The sequence below is a fragment of the Podarcis pityusensis genome (genome assembly GCF_964106645.2).
Source record: "Podarcis pityusensis genome assembly, chromosome: 9".
Lineage (NCBI taxonomy): Eukaryota > Metazoa > Chordata > Lepidosauria > Squamata > Lacertidae > Podarcis > Podarcis pityusensis.
Genome location: NC_138034.1, coordinates 49947724 through 49964201, shown reverse-complemented (window position 1 = coordinate 49964201; position 16478 = coordinate 49947724). Strand labels below are relative to the sequence as shown.

The 16478-nt window shown below is 39.7% G+C and overlaps 1 protein-coding gene and 1 long non-coding RNA gene across 8 annotated transcripts in view; one reads left to right on the top strand and one right to left on the bottom strand.

Annotated features, from left to right (window-relative positions):
• LOC308485822 (bifunctional heparan sulfate N-deacetylase/N-sulfotransferase 3) overlaps positions 1-7391 on the top strand; it is a 57795-nt gene extending 50404 nt beyond the window's left edge. Inside the window, exons 10-13 of one of the 2 annotated variants that reach the window (XM_081021941.1) lie at positions 272-442; positions 1328-1437; positions 4369-4471; positions 6849-7391. In XM_081021941.1, the coding sequence (XP_080878067.1) occupies positions 272-442; positions 1328-1437; positions 4369-4471; positions 6849-7022 (558 nt within the window). In that variant the 3' untranslated portion in view covers positions 7023-7391. Of the gene's footprint in view, positions 1-271; positions 443-1327; positions 1438-4368; positions 4472-6843 lie in introns of both variants that reach the window. The other variant, XM_081021942.1, reaches the window with a different exon arrangement.
• The window catches only part of LOC308485891, a 28071-nt gene that overhangs the window by 11122 nt on the left and 471 nt on the right, over positions 1-16478 (bottom strand). Inside the window, exons 2-5 of one of the 6 annotated variants that reach the window (XR_013990822.1) lie at positions 14611-14738; positions 12935-13008; positions 12733-12800; positions 7542-7890 (exon numbers count right to left, since the gene is read on the bottom strand). This is a non-coding gene — a long non-coding RNA (uncharacterized lncRNA). Of the gene's footprint in view, positions 1-7541; positions 7891-12732; positions 13009-14442; positions 14739-16478 lie in introns of those variants that run through there. The other 5 variants (XR_013990819.1, XR_013990820.1, XR_013990818.1 and 2 more) reach the window with 5 other exon arrangements.

Genomic DNA, 16478 nt, shown 5'->3' with positions numbered 1-16478 from the left:
CACTTTTACATGGGAAATTAAAGTGAGGGGCAGTTAATTAACAACAAAAATTATATTGATTATTCTGTGCATACCCTATTAGTGTTTTACCCAAAGTAATCAACAATGTATCCTTACTGGAATTAGTTTATCATATATTTCATCTGTCCAGTTTCTATAAAATTCACAATTTAGCATTGTCAAGCAGTTAAAATTAAAGAAGTATCCTTTTAAGAGTAGAAGCTGGCCATTCTGCTTTCCATTTGCATTACTTCAACATTTTTCCCTCCAGCACCAGCGATCACACAAAGACCCTGCAGCTCTAAAGTTTACCTTCTATCAAGTGATCAGCGCTGGACATCATGCTTCAGCAGAGCTTAAGGCTCTTCAAAAGAAATGTCTAGTACCTGGATGGTATGCTACCCATATAGAAAGATGGCTAACTTACTTTCCACCTTATCAGGTAAATATTTACTCCCTCTCTACTACCTTGTGAAATGTTGATCTTCATGGTAGGCTGTTTCAAAATCATTTTGGCAACTGTCTGAGCCGCAAAATACCCAGGGGCTTCTTCCCTAAAAGTTAGAAGAATAGTACAACCCATGCATTCATTGGAATGATGTACCGCAATATTTTTTTCTTATTTTAAGGTTCTTTCACTTTCTGTCCTATCTTAAGTCCCACTATGACCGTAGTAGTGACAGGCAGGGCCTGCTAAATGAGGTTTCATGTGATAAGTCACTGTCAATCTCTTCGTTGCTGTTGTTTTGCGGTTTCCTGCTAAGATGCTGCCAGATTCGCAGGGTAAGTGGCTCACATGGTCAATCAACTTAAAAATAACTCAGCTGCTTTACCTCCTAGAGCCCCTTGCTCATTCATAGTAGTCCAAGAGGATAACAAGCAATTAAAGAATGGCACACACCCAAAAAACTGTTTCCTGTTCTGCTTCTGAATTTAACTGTCACCAGACTGAATGATATTAAGAAAAAGAAGATATAAATATGTTTTATATCTTGCTTTTGTTTTCAAAGCTACATTTGATAGCATTTTTCAGGGCAAACCATAGTTCTAATTAATCTGGGTCAAGATCTTTATTTCTCTACCATCACTAGTATTCCAAGCAGCTTCCAATTTAATATCATTTCAGATTTAATTAGTGAGCCATTTACCTCACTCCTAGATCATTAAAAGTGGTGATAAATATGAATGGATTTATTACTGATCCCCGGGGCACCTCAGTTCCTCTTAAAGACTGAGCTTTGCGTATGTGAAAAAATGTTTGAAGTCTGACATATAATGAATTTTAAATACAGTATTCACAGTTGACTTTTCTACCCCCCCCCCCCAGTTACTAATTATTGATGGACAGCAGCTGAGAAATGATCCAGCTATCGTGATGGACGAAGTGCAGAAGTTTCTGGGAGTTACTCCTCATTATAATTACTCAGAAGCCCTAACGTGAGTTAATTCATTGATTTATTTAACACAGTTTGCATAGTATGATAAAAGTAAGAACTGCAATAAGGAGCCAGTTCAGACAATAGTATCTCAGATTAACAAGCCAAGATATGAGTAAGCATTTTTCCTATGCACACAGTCTCTTCACATAAGTTGTAATCAAAGTAGGAAGTCCATAAGTAACCATAGCTTCCCATTTTGTTTGAACTGGGGAGCAACTGGTTGCCACCTTTTGAGCAAGTTTGACTCAGCTTCAAACCATTGAAGACAGCCTTGTAAATAAACTAGCTCACATGTTGTTGTTTTTGCTAGCCTACTAAGGGGCTAGTGGACTGATTTCATGCTAGCCATAGAGGGAAAGCCTCCTCCTCCATGAAATATGGAGGTATATGAAAGTATATGGAGGTATATGAAGTATATGAAAGTATATGAAGTATATGAAGTATATGAATGCCAACCTGTCAACACAGTTGGCAGAAAGCATTTTTATTAGCTGGCATAGAAGAAATGGAGAAATCCAGCCTGTCTCTCACTAACTCACCAGCGTGGAATTCTGTGCACTTGCTACTTACTGATACCTGGTGGCTTGCTAAATACCAAGTTGTTTTAGAATTCTGGCTTGTTCCAAACTTCCTGGTTCAGAAGAAACAAGAAGTTGTGGTTTATTTGAGCCTTTTTAATTTGCTTTAATTTGTTTTATTTACAACCCATGCAAAGGGTCAGCATATACAGGCAGAAAGCTGGCTCACAAAACAAATTGTCTTATTAAGTCAAGACATGATCATCCGAACCAGCTCACTGTTTCTAATTTTAGAAATATGCGGGTTTTTAAAAGCCTCCCCCCCATTTAATTCCCATGCATAAATATGTACTCATACATGACCTTATGACATCACGATTTCCTTTCGGGAGTGGAGGTGGGAACAACCCAGCTAATTCACAATAATCCTGTTCGCTGTACACAACCACTGGGAAGAAAATTATTTCTGTAAATCTTACTGTAAACATGCATATGGTGAACCACTTTAGAACAGTCAAGACACCAGACAGAACAGTCAAGACACCAGACAGAAAAAACAAGGACTGTTCTCTATAAATTGGTTCTGCTTTTGAATGGATAAGTGGAACGCCTTTCCACCTCTTTGCTCAGCAGCAGAAGATTCACTATCCATAAGCAGCAAGGACAGAAGCTGCTTTTCTTTTTATTTGATTAGAAAGGCACAACAATGCCAGTGTCAGGGATACAGGACCCACTGTGTATATAATAAATAGTCATGTACACAAACCATTTTGATTCAAACATTTATTCACTTGCCCTTAAAATGAGATTGATAACCTTAGTCTGCTCTTTTGTATGAAATCCCATTGTCTGTTTTCATAAGAAGCTCTCAAAAAAGAATAGTGTTCATTCCCAGACAGTTCTCTATTTAACGCCTCTTAGTCAATTGTGCTGTTCTTTTTTTTGTTGAGTATGTGGCAAAAAACCCCGACTTTATCTTCCATGAGATAAAGTCAAGTGCATTGTAAAGACATAATGGATCAAATTCACCCCTAGAGTAATTCTATTGAGCTTTCAGCCCCTTTTACACCGTACTGCTTGACCTGGATGCTGTGAATTATTCCCATCTGCATCTAATTCCAGCGCATGCTTTTCTTTCCTGTCTACTCTTGTTTGCGAACAATGATTTGTTAAAAGATTTCTATTTAGGGTTACTTGTTCACTTAAATGATCTGATACAGCTCTCATAAAAGTACACTCTGAATTTATTTAACCTTGAATGTCTTCTTTTCTTTTTCCATGCAGTTTATATAAGCTGGTGAATATTAATCTTTGCTTAAACCACCAGCACCCAATATTTTGGACAAGTGTGTCACATATGAAGTCCAGAGTATGACATAGTGCCTCTCTATTGTGCACTACTGTGCCATAATAATTCACCCCGTGCCTTGGGGTAGTGAAAACAGTCGACTTTTTAAAAGAACTAAACAAATTCATGGCAGATGCTATTAATTAACTACTAGTCATAATGGCCTTATGTTACTTCGGGTATCATATGCAGTATGTCTCTGAAAACCAGTTCTGGAGCGCTATTGCATTCATGTCCTGCTTGATGGCTTCCCATAAGCATTTGGCTGGCCACTGTGAGAACAGAACATTGCATTAGACAAGCTTTTGATCTAATCTAGCAAGACTCTTCTTATATTCATGCAAACATTGTCCCTCCCAGAAAACGGGCATGGATGGCACAGGGGGAGCCATCACATGGGCTCCTCACATTGAACCTGGAATTTCCTATGTTACTCTCATAGTCTGTGAAGGAAGAACATTGTAATGACTCCCACACTAGAGATGTTAATGGGGCTCAGTATTCTAAAGAAGGATAGGTAGAAACAATGAAACAGAACAAATGATATTCATGTTTCTGAGAACTGGTGCACATTAACCTCAGCTATGGCTATGGAATCCATGCAGTTGGTTACCCAAGCCGCAAATACAATAGTTCTGTTTGAATATTCCTGTAACGCATCTTTTGACAGGTAAACTGTCCTTTTTCACACACAAAAAGAAATCCCATAATGCATTTGCAGGAGATCACACAGCACCATATTTGAAAGACTGCACCTCATGAAATTTTATTGAAGTCCAAGAAACTAATGGACATGTTACCATTATTGTTCCTTCTTCCATGTAAAAGATGATGAGTGCTCAGTGGTGTCACCTTTCTTTGAGGGAGCAGCAAGGAAGTGCTTCATCAGCATGTGGTGGCAGTGGATGAGTCCATTAATAATGCTTCATTTAGAGGTCATCATATGAACTAGCTCTCAGTTTATGGAGAAAAGGCAACAATGCAATATGGCTTGTATTTCACTTTTTTCCCCCACACGCAGAATGATGTTATTCATTGTATCTAAAGGCATTATATGTTTCAGGTTTGACTCACACAAGGGCTTCTGGTGTCAACTCTTAGAAGAAGGAAAAACAAAATGTCTTGGGAAGAGCAAAGGCAGAAAGTACCCTCCAATGGATTCTGAGGTAAACTCTTATCAGTTGTGCTGTGGATAAGATCCAGCCAAACATAACATACTTCAGAGTGATTTCAGTGAAAGAAACCTTAAGTTTATACTTAACTCTTCCCTTAAGATGAATGGGACTTAACAACTTAGGTTGAATTGTAATGTACCCAGTATGCCATTTACTTCATTTGCAATTCATCCATATGGATTGTTGTAAAAATTTGCATATTTTTATTTAGAACTAAGTTTCTCAGCAAAAGCACACAAAAGCTATTGTCATATGCAATGTCTTGATTATTCAGATTTTTGTGTTACTTGAAAAGGACCAGAATGTTAATTAAATTTATCCTGAATTTAGTTAATTTATTCCTAAATTTGTTAGGGATCCTCTTTATCTCAGGTGCACAATTCCTGTTTCTCAAATGAAGATATGAACACTTATATGCATGAGGTGGAGCCTTGGTTGGACTTTAGGATTCAAGCACCAGGAAGGGGCAGAGGATAAGGACCTCAGGGTCACAAACACAGACACAAGGCACAGGGGAAAATTTGCTCATTAAATGCTTGGCTTAACATCATAGATACAACATTAGGGGTAACTCCTCCACATAAATCATCCTAAATGATTCTGTAAAACTACCTCATATTTCAGATCTCAGTCTTGCAGGTTGTTGGAAAAAATGAAGAATGTTTATTTAGTTACAGCATTTATACTTTCCCCTTTAGCCAAAAAGACTCTGAAAGCAGCTTACAAAAATTGGTTCTAAGACGGTCCCTATCCTCAGGCTCACAATCTAAAAAGACATGGCACATCAGGGGGGAAAGGAATGAGAGGGAAGAGGGGTAAACAAGCTCAGTCACAAGTTCTTAAAATTACAGTTCTTAAAGTTACAACCAATGTCAGTGGCAATTCTGTCTGATTTCTCCTTGATAGGGCAGCCATTCCCCTAAAGCACTCTTCACCCCAGATCAGATCCCTATCAATATGGTATGCTGCAGCCCTTAAGAAATTGATGCATTGAAAGATCTTTTATGTGGTATATTTACAAATAATTGGATAAATGTTCACATTTATTCATAAATGATTAAAGTGTGATCAGAGAGGAGTGGGAGACTTTTAGTTTTTATTCACAAACATGGTTTTACAATAAAGCTCACTACCATGTAGAGAATATCTTACACAATATCACATGGATATTTTATTGACTAAGTAGAATGGCTCTACAAATTCAGGAAAGACACTGAAATTGTTCCAATACTCTAAAACTAGATTACGGTCTAGCCAATCAAGCTAGATCCATTACTACTATTTAACCTAGTGATGTGGACAAAAGATTTGTGATTGCTTAGGACAGGAAGCCAATATAGTACCCCTCCACACCCCATATGTTGGTGAATTACAGTTCCCATCATCCTTTACCTTTGGCCATAACAACTGGGGCTGTTACTGTAGTCAATGACATCTGGACAGCATTACTCAGCTACTCCTGCTTTAGGACTACTAAAATGATCCAGGATAAGTGAAGTATACTATCACACGTTAAAATTATTTTTCCTCTATCAGGTGCATACTCAAGCTCATTAAATGTGAGTTAGTCTTGAACCACCCTACAGTCACAATCAGGAAAAGTGGGGGAAAGGTAATGCAGGATTAAGATTGCACTCATAGTACAAATATGTTATCCTCTAAAATGGATATGTGCCCCTCCAAATATTGTTGGGGCAGTATCCAACGAAGTAGTTTCATTTGTACTTCTGGCAGCACAACAGAACTTCCTCTCCCTCTCTTCTCCCCCAAGCTCCATAAATCTGTTCTGGGGGTTCCCCCAACCTTTAGACTCTAACTCCCACAGCCACAGCCAACATGGCAATAGGCAGGGGCTTGAGAATCGTAGTCCAGTGGCATCTGAAGGACCACAGGTTACCTACCACCTGTCTAGCTCCAGGACCAGCAGTTTGTCCCATCCTGAGAGGTTGTTGTGGAAAGAGGAGGACTCGCTAGGATTAGAGCACTATTGTAGTCTCACAGAGAAGGCATGGGAGCATTGAATCTCTTTGATAACAAATCCTGTAGCCCTTAGGACTCCTTCTCAGAGACTCTAATACTGCCTTAAACTTTTGAAAAAGGTTCTGCAAGTGCAGCTCCAACTGCTGGAAATGGAAGCTGTGTGTGCAGGAAACATTTTTCTGTGTAGTGTCATTAGATGGGTTAAATTGTCTGTGCCTTAAGTAATTCAATTGCTGATACTTAGTTCCAAATGTGATTTACAAAAAAAATAAAAATAAAAAAAATGGATTGAGTTCAGATCAAGATAAAGTAAATTGGAAGACAAAATACTATATACACTGTAGTATTTCCCCAAATAAAATGTTGGTTTTTGTATCCCTCAGTGCAGGGTTTTTCTGTCAAGCTACTACAGAGATCACAATGTGGAACTCTCAAAGCTTCTACACAAATTGGGACAACCCCTTCCATCATGGCTGAGACAGGAGCTACAAAAAGTGAGATAGCATTGGGGGAAATGCTTCTAGAGAGAGCTCTTCTTCACTTCAAGTATAATCAGACCTAAAGTCTCTAGTAGCTACAAGAAAGCTGTTGGGAAATCTGTCTCTTCAAGAAAACAAAAATGTGAGGCTTGTGCCGTATGCTGGCAAGTGGACTGTGAAAGTGTGTGCACTTGTGTCTCTGGAAGTGCATGGCATTTCATTACTATTTCTGGTTTCATGGAGATTTCATAGGGAAGGTCATATGGGCCAGCTCCCACTTATTTCATTGGGGCTGGCACAAGAGAACTTCTAGTGGGTTGTGCCTATAACTTGCTGTGCAAAGGTGGAAATAAAAAGCAACTGGCCTAGGTTTAAAAACAACAATATACAACTGTCCAAAATCAAAATAAATATTTACAATTTTATATATTATATTCATATCAGTTTACGAATATTGTGTCTCATGTCAGTTTTGTAACCCACTGTCTGCCTGCTGAGGTTTCTTATTGTTTGATTACAATGCTGTGTCTTTTTTAAAATGAGAAAATACGTAGCACAAAATGCCAGGTGTATTCCCCCTTTGCAATCTGATTCAAAGCACTGAACTAGGTTTTTTTAAAAGTCAGTTTATGTCGTTTAGAAATACAACATAGGTGGGGAATGCATCATAGTATTCAAAGAAATGATATGTATTTGAGTTGGCTGGCTGAAATCTTTCCCCTCAATTCACTGAACTGGGACTTGCTGCAGCATTGTGGAACCTGTCCCTTCCTGAACAGATGACTGATGGAAGAAGTGCTGCAGATGCTCTGCTTGTAGATCAGCATCAGATGTGCATGTCCAACCAGGGATATTTAAGATATTTAAGATTTTCCCGAAGTACAGAAGATTCTCCCAAATCACAGTCTTACACATTCTAGTCACCTTTTACTGCATCGGGGTCTTCGGCCACTGCAGGAAAAATACTTAGGCATAATTTGCAAGGCTTTGATTGTTTCGCTTGAATACCACAAACAAAAACCCTTACATTGTTGAAGCAAAGAATTCCAAAATAATTAAATCCAAACTTGTAAAATAATTTTTCAGGTTCACAGGAGTAAAAAATCATGTCAGAGAAAATAATTGTGTTGTTTTTAAAAAATTCATATCCTTTTTTTAGTCAGCCTTTTGCCACTAGCTAAGCTGATTTCCCATCCCAACTTCCCCTCCTCCTGCCTAAAATTGGAAAAGATTCCACTAATTCACTAGTCCTACATCAGACAGAGAAAGTGGCAAGTAGCATACTCATATCTGATTTGCTTTATTTACATTATTACGTGTTCTACATGCTTTGGATTTCTTAGGTACTATATTATGCATTTCTTTAGTATTTTCAAAATGAACAGATTCACAAGCTATGGAAAGACATTTGGAGGGAATATCTGCAGTTAAGTTAATACAACAAATTAATCAAAATTATTTTTTAAGGAATGAACATTATGCTGCTGGCCTAAAAAAATTATGAACACAGTTAACTTTAAAAACCGATGATGAAATTTCTGAAAGCATGTAGCTCTGATAATTAATATTTTACAACACTATAATGACTAAATGTGTAGCAAAGCTAGACAATATTATGAACCAAGTTTACTGTATTGATATTTGGCTCAGGGTGCTTTAAAACTAAATGGCTAGATCTCTAACCAAATATATCAAAATATTAGATATAAGACAGTAATTATGCACCATTATTTTCATTACCGTTTACTGGATGTAGCATCACCCAGCCAAGGTTAAGCACTGTTCAGTCCCCATTATTTTAATGGAAAGCTGCTCACATGCTTAAATGTGCTTGGAGCCCCCAATTTAGGAAGCACTACATTAATAAGGAAATCTTTTAAGCCATTAGTCCTACTCCTTACCTTTTTGTTAAGTAAAGCAATAAACTGAGTGCAAATGGCCCCTTTATTCAATATAGAAATAACAAGAGCTCAAACTTTATCTCTGTCATTACCATTTTATGAACAAATATACAATTGTACTTGAACAACCACATGTATGCAGTATCCTTTCCATTTGTGAACGATTCTCTGCAAAAGAGTGCTTTCTTTCTTCCTTATCCTGTCATACAAAGCTATAATAGGTTCCTCCAATCTACTGGTTTTCAAACTTTTGCTTGATAAATAGAAGCTTGGCATTACTCAAAGAAAGATCTTTAGTGGCAGGCAAGTGTCCTTGAAAGATAGTTTGCTAACCACAACCAATCTTCTGAAGCAAAGTACTGGTTTTAGGCTGCAATCCTATACCCACTTACCTGTAAGTCTCAATAGAGCTACTTTTGAGTACACATGTATAGGACTGCACTGTGAAAAATCCAAAAATTCAGGTAGGCATTTTATACCTCCCACTAGTTTAAATGACTGCACAAACAAATGCCAGAATAAATTCCAGCATAAAATCTTTACATATTTACTTTAACATAGTTCTTGTGAAAACTCATGGAAGTGACTTTGAAAGTTGGCTATCTGAAACAGCTGTGTCAGTAAAAACAACAACAGTGTGATTATTTACAGGACATCATTATTAAAGGTACACACACAAAAAGGGAAACAAACAATGAAGTAAACCAAGCAACCCATGCAGTTACACATGGTTCTGCTGCAGTATTTGCCCAGTACTACACATGAGAAAATGAGGAGTGGAACTAATCTTCAAAATATATTGTATAGATTATCCTTATTATTGCTGGAAAATGTGAAGCTTCCTCAGGAAGAATAAAATAGGTATTTCAGTGTTTATAGATGTAATATTCTTCTCATTCACATTGAATGAAAATTGCTGGAAATGTTTTTCTCAAATTTTTTAAAAGAAAATAAAACTAGACATTATTCTGATAGTGGCATGATTTCTGCTGTGCAACAATAAACTCTGATAAAAAACAGCCTCTCCACATTGTAGTGACTTTATTCTAATGCAGTTTCTTTTACTGTTTGACATCAAGTTACAACGTACTATAGAAACAGCTGCCTCGGAGAGATTTTTTTTTTTTTTGAAGTTGCCTGCTGTTTCTATGTTAATAACATTATTCTGAGGGGCTCTTTGTTTTACTGCCTTGTCATTTTACTATCTTTGATGGCAGAATTTTTCAAGTGTGCTACAGTTACACATCCATAGTATTACAGTAAAGGGAAGCAATACAGAAGTCAATAAAAGTTACTTAGAACAGTGATATACCATACTGAAGAAAGCCCAGCATTTTAACACTATTAAAAGTGAGAGGGAGAACAGCCTGGTGTTTTCCAAACAATTTAGTTTTTGACAGCACAGCACAGGAAAGCGCCATAGCTCAGTAGCAGAATGCATGTAGAAGGCTCCATTTCCACTTAAAAGAAATACAGTGGTACCTTGGTTCTCAAACTTAATCCATTCCAGGAGTCCGTTCGACTCCCGAAACTGTTCAAAAACAAGGTGTGGCTTCCGATTGGCTGCAGAAGCTTCCTGCACTCTAGCGGAAGCCGCGTTGGACGTTCAGCTTCCAAAAACGTTGGCAAACCGGAACCTTACTTCTGGGTTTGCGGCATTCGGGAGCCGTCTGTTTGACAACTAAGCCATTTGAGAACCAAGGTACCACTTTAACTTGTGTGACGCTGCTGAAAACACCTCCCCAGTAAAATCAAACGTGATAACGCTGCAAGTTATAGCTTGCCCCCACTCCATTTCATTGGCTGTTGGTTTAGCTTATATTCCAAAAACATCTGCTTTTGGCCTGAGGTCACAATACTGGGAAAGACCCCATCCACTATTGCTCAGGGTAGGCCAGGTAATACAGATGAATGTTTCGACAGGCAAACTGCTCAAAACTAGTTTCCAACCCTATAAAACTATGTGTACCTATGAAGAACTGCCACCTCTGGATGGTTAAATGAGCAAAGCCACATGGATGTATCCAGTCCAGCAATTATTTGCACCATCTATTACTGATATTTACATGCAGAAAGAAGCAGTCCATATCACAGAAGATCTACTACTACTTGATCTCCACAGCCTGGGTCTTTCATGCAAAATCATGTAGCCTGTGTACATTTTGTCTATCTTAATAGCCTCTGCTCTTAACTTCCTTCTTTATATTATTATTTATGTCTCTCCTTGGCATCAAAAAAGCCCTGCTCAAATTGTATTAAGTCATAAGTAAAGACATTCATGCAATTCCCATACAAATTCCTGATTTCCACGGATCTTTGTTGAAGTATTGGTGTTTGGGATTCTCACCCACAATCTGTGTGGCAGTTCAGGTTTTTATATTATTTCAGTACAATGGAACAAAATCCTTAAGTCAAATAATGGGAACTCTCCAGTGGCACCCCCACCCTAAATTTTCCACTCTGAGGAAGGCTGTTCCTTAGTATGAGGCATTATTCTGCCATGGCAAATACAGTGGTACCTCGGGTTACAGATGCTTCAAGTTACAGACTCCACTAACCCAGAAATAGTTCCTTTTGGTTAAGAACTTTGCTTTAGGATGAGAACAGAAATCGTCCTCTGGCGGTGCGGCGGTAGCAGGAGGCCCCATTAGCTAAAGTGGTACCTCAGGTTAAGAACAGTTTCAGGTTAAGAACAGACCTCCAAAATGAATTAAGTTCTTAACCCGAGGTACCACTGTACTGCTTAAGGAGTAGTAAGTCGTTAAAACTGTAACAACGTACTACTATTTAACCTTAAATAGCATTTGCCAATGTCGCTGCTACTCTTTTGGGCCAACATTCCAATCTTGGGACCTCCCTCGGGGGGGGCGGGGAGAGAGGTACTTGGGTGGCAAAGCTTAAGTTCTTTTATTTAGTGTATGCTTGGGGTTTTTCTGTCAGCGTCACTTGCAGAAATTCTCTTTCTATTCGTTTCTTATGTTTCCTTGGTGGTGAGAGAGGTTGGGGTGGCCTAGGGTGTGGTTGATCGTCTTTGGCTGGCTGCAGTGGGATTTGTTTGTGGGTGGATGAGGGGGGTTGTCGGGTTAAGTTAGTCATATTGAACCAAATGCTGTCAGTTGGTTATGAGCTCTTTCTAGTGTGAGTGGGCATTGTTATCTCGGAAGGTGTTCAGTAGGGCCAGTTCTGGGGTGACTTCTAGTACCTGTTTATTTGGCTTATTTCTGGTATGACCGCACACACTCCTTTTCTGACTGGATCCTCGATTACTTGGTTTGGTGGGATCTGCTGGTTCAGACACAGCATATGTCTGAGAAGGCCCCACGTGGGATCATGGTGAGGAAGTGCGAGGAAAAAACTGTTGTGACATTGCTTTCTTTGGCAACTTGGAAGCTGTGGTGGGATCCAGAAACGGCAACCTGGAGCCCCACTGACCACTTAACTGCTCTCTTCTCCATCAGCTTGGGAGCTTTTTCTGAGACGCTTGCAGGGTATGATAGCATCCTTTGTCGTCTGAACATCTTTATCAAGATGCTAACAGATCTGCCTGCCTTTGATCAGTTGTGCTTCAAGGGAAGCTCACCAGTCCTCTGATTCTTTAATATTTTCCAGCCCAGATAGAGGTTAACCAAAGGATCTCACGATAGTCATCTCCATGCAGGAGCAAGGAAGCATAGGAGAAACCGATGCACCACAAGAGCATATTGGATGGGATGGCTTTAAAGAGGGCTAGACAATTGCATGGAGGAGAGGCCTATCAAAGGCAACTAGCCGTGATGGCTATGCTCAGCCTCCTGTGCTAGAGGGAGCAATGCTTCTGAAAAGCACTTGCTGGAAGCCACAGATTCCCCAAACGTGTTTCACAAGGACCCCTTCCTTCCCTCTGCCCCAGTACCTGAAGGTCGTCACGTCTCTCCATGGATTTGGCCAGAACAAAGTATATGTTGGGGGAAAGCTCCCTCCCTGCAAAGAAAATGGAGGAATCAGCAGGCGCCTGGCTTCCAGCCATGCTAGCACCAGTCTGGTGCATGAGGGTGGGGGACACGGGAAGGAAGCATTCCTATAGTATAGGGCACTCAATTGGCATTTCCACCTACCTGAACTCTAAGCCTTTCCCCCTTTTGTTCTGGCCTCTCTCCCAAGGAAGATGCAAGCTCTTGCTGGAAGCCACCTGTGGGGAGAGTGTTCCTATGTTTCAGAAGCATCTTTTTGTTCCTTTAGCTGCTTGATATAGTCATAGAATGGCAGGGTTGGAAGGGAATCCAAGGGTTATCTAGTCTAACTCCCGGCAATGCAAGGATCCTGTCCACAGCCAGTCCTGGCTGGGCTCCAAACTCCAGCCTTCTGGTTACCATTGCAATTCTGCATGGGGTGGAGAAAGGGGAGAGAGAAATGTGTTGCTTACACTCTCATAACACTGATATGAGATCCACACCATACAGCCCTTTCAATAACTAAAGTCTAAAGGGCTGTGACATGGAGGATGGAGCAAGCTTGTTTTCTCCTGCTTCAGAGGCCCTTAGGGCCTGAAGCAGTGACTCGCCTTCCTTGGAGGTTTTTAAGCAGCACTTGGATGGCCATTGGCCATGGATCATCTAGTTGAGATTCCTTCATTGCAGGGGGTTGGACTAGATGACCCTCGCAATCCCTTCCAACTCTACAATTCTATGATACTATGTTTTAAAGAGCATCCAATGTGCCTTTAAAGCACATGACTTCCCCTGAAATGATTTGTGCCATTGTGGCTTCCCTCTCACAGACCTACAATCCCCAGAACCCCTAACAAACTACAATTCCCAGGATCATTTGGGGGGAAGACATCTGCTTTTTAGAACAGGGATGGAGAACCTGCAGTTTGCTCACCCCCATTTTCTAGAAAGCCAGGAATGGGAAGCTCAAGTGCTTCTAACAGTATGGTTATAGGGAGCAGCATGGATAAAATATTGAATGTAATAGAGTTATTAAGGTAATTGTATCAGAATTATTATGGGAATATTAAGGAGGGGGAAGAGAGATTTTGGAATTCTGGTGGTGAGTGATGATTGGATGATGGTTTGAAAGGGAGTTTGAATGTGAGGCAGTTGAGAGTCAGTTGAGAGCAGTGGGTTCTGGAGCGGGTGGTTGGGCAACTAACTATACAGTTTAGGATCAGTAGTCTAGTCGTCCTTGTTGTAGTAAAGCAGCATATAAGATAAAGAGAATTTGAGGCCATAAGTCTCATTTAGTGAGGGTGCAATACCTAGGATCTGGACCAAACATTGATATTTTTTGCTCTTTCCTAGTTTCATAGGTTTATGTTCTGGTTCTAATGATGTAATGGGGTGGGGGCTCTTTAAATATTGGGGGCTGCTACACACTCCTTTTCTTCTTTAAAAAAACAATAATTTCCCCTCGCTTTCAAAAGCACATGCATTGTTTCTATTATGTTTAATGTATGTAGAGTTTGGTGTCAAACACCACACCCGACGCCACCCCCATCCATCTTCCCTCTCTCCATCCCCCCTTTCTTTTTTCTTTCTTTTTCTTCTCCCCCTAATGCCTCAACAAATGAAACAGATTTGTAAAAATGTTACATGTAAAAAAAAATACAAGGCATTACACTTACTTCTGTAAAACAAGAAAATCCTTAATAAATTTTTTTTAAAAAAAATAAAAAATAAAGGGGGGGGAGCACATGCATTGTCTCTTTCTTCAGGTTCTTCAGTTACATTTGTTTTGAGACATTGGTGTTATATGCAGTGTAGGGTTGGGAAGAAAAGAGAGAGCAGCATACTGTCAGCAGAAGTCGCTGGAGAGCCTTGGATGAAAGGAAGAAGTGATCTGTGCAGAAGTGAGGCTCACGGGGAAGCAGCAATGGCTCTGTGTCAGGCAGCACAATGTCCTGTTAAGCATCCTCTCACACTGCAGAAAAAAAGTTGCACTTAACCCTCAGTTACAGCTGACTGGCAGCTTATTACATATGAAGTGAAGAACAGGAACAACTTGAGATATACATGACAATATACTCCTTGTTCTAAATTTGTGTCACAATAGTCAATTTGTGTCTAAATCTTCAACACTATTAATACCAGAGCCTATGGAGTATCCCTTGGAACATCCAAGTGGGCTAAGAAATCCTAATGAATTCACTTCAATTTATTCTAAAAGCAAAAAATAAAAACTTGAATAAACTGTTTGGCTTTAAGTAGAGACAAACAACAATAGCTAAAACCATCTACATTATATGTGTAACTCCAGAGATTATAGCTTGTCTGCAGCAGCACTTAATGTGACTACAAGTACAGGACAAAGCTTTAAAATTCTGGTTACAGTGAAATGCTTCCAGTATCAATTGGAATGAAAGCAGAAACTGAAACCATCCCTACTGCTCATCAACTTTTCAGAAAGCCTCTACAAACAATAATGATCAGTCCTGTTATTAAAGCACTTGGGTCACAACCCAACATTCTAGAAAGCATATATGTGCATCAAGTCTCTCTTTGCCTTTGGGGAATACGCAAACTGCTCAAAATTTTTGGGGGAAGACATATAAATTTGATTTGTATACTAATGACACCATCAGTCTCAACAACTGATTTGCAAAGATGGAACATTTTTGTAGTAATAAAAGGCATCACTATTTTCAATAATTCTGCTCATCTTGATGAATCATAGAATCATAACTATAGAGTTGGAAGAATTGAAGCATCATCTAGCCCAACTCCCAGCTAATGACTATAGTACCTCCCTCTGAAGAGCACAGTCAGGTGCTAAACCTTCCAAATCTGAAGCTGCAGAGGTAGACAGAGATCCTCAACATCTCCTCAAATGCAAGGAAAGTTGGAAGATGTTTGGCAGTTGCACAGCCAAAAGGCACCTGGAGAGTCTTAACCTCATAGGACTCAACTGGCAATCCTTTCCTGCTGCTCCTCAGTACAGTAAAGGCGGGCAAGCAGAATGTGCCTGTTGGACTTCCCTACCTGAAGGCCCACTTCAAACAGGGACTCTCTACTCACTTGCACCCAAACTGCTATTTTCCTTCCCTCTGGCAAGGGAGGATGTTGGATGTTCCTGCATAAAGGTGCTCAGGGCACTTTCAAGCAGGGATGCCCAACTAGCAACTCTCTCCTTCAAGCAGCGATGCCCATTCTGGAATGCCCTTGCTGGAGGCTGGGGCAGCAGGTTTGGTGCAAGTTGCGACTAGCAAAAAAAATGTAATTATTGATTACTGCATCCCATATATGGAATATATACATAATTACAGGCAGTTAATACATAAAAGTAACTGCATTATTTAAATATGTAAAACTTTCCCCTCAAAATTTGGTCAAGGCTATGAAGCAAAAGCACCATCCAGTGGCCAAATTTATTTCCTACTACGTATGGTTTTCCGAGTACGGCAGATTGAATGAAAAGCACAGGAGCATCCACCAATCATTGTTCATTTGTTTAAATGTATACAGTAGACCGAAAGGATCGCTGCCGTTTCTTAATGTTTCTCTTGACTACGATGCGTTTGATGACACGAATTTCTCTAGTGCCAGACTATTTCACATATTACATCACACAAAGTGATCATGGTTTTCCTACCCCACCCCAGAAACGGGTTCACGGGGCCCGATGTGTTTTGCTTAATTCGCTGCACAGTAAAATGAATACCGT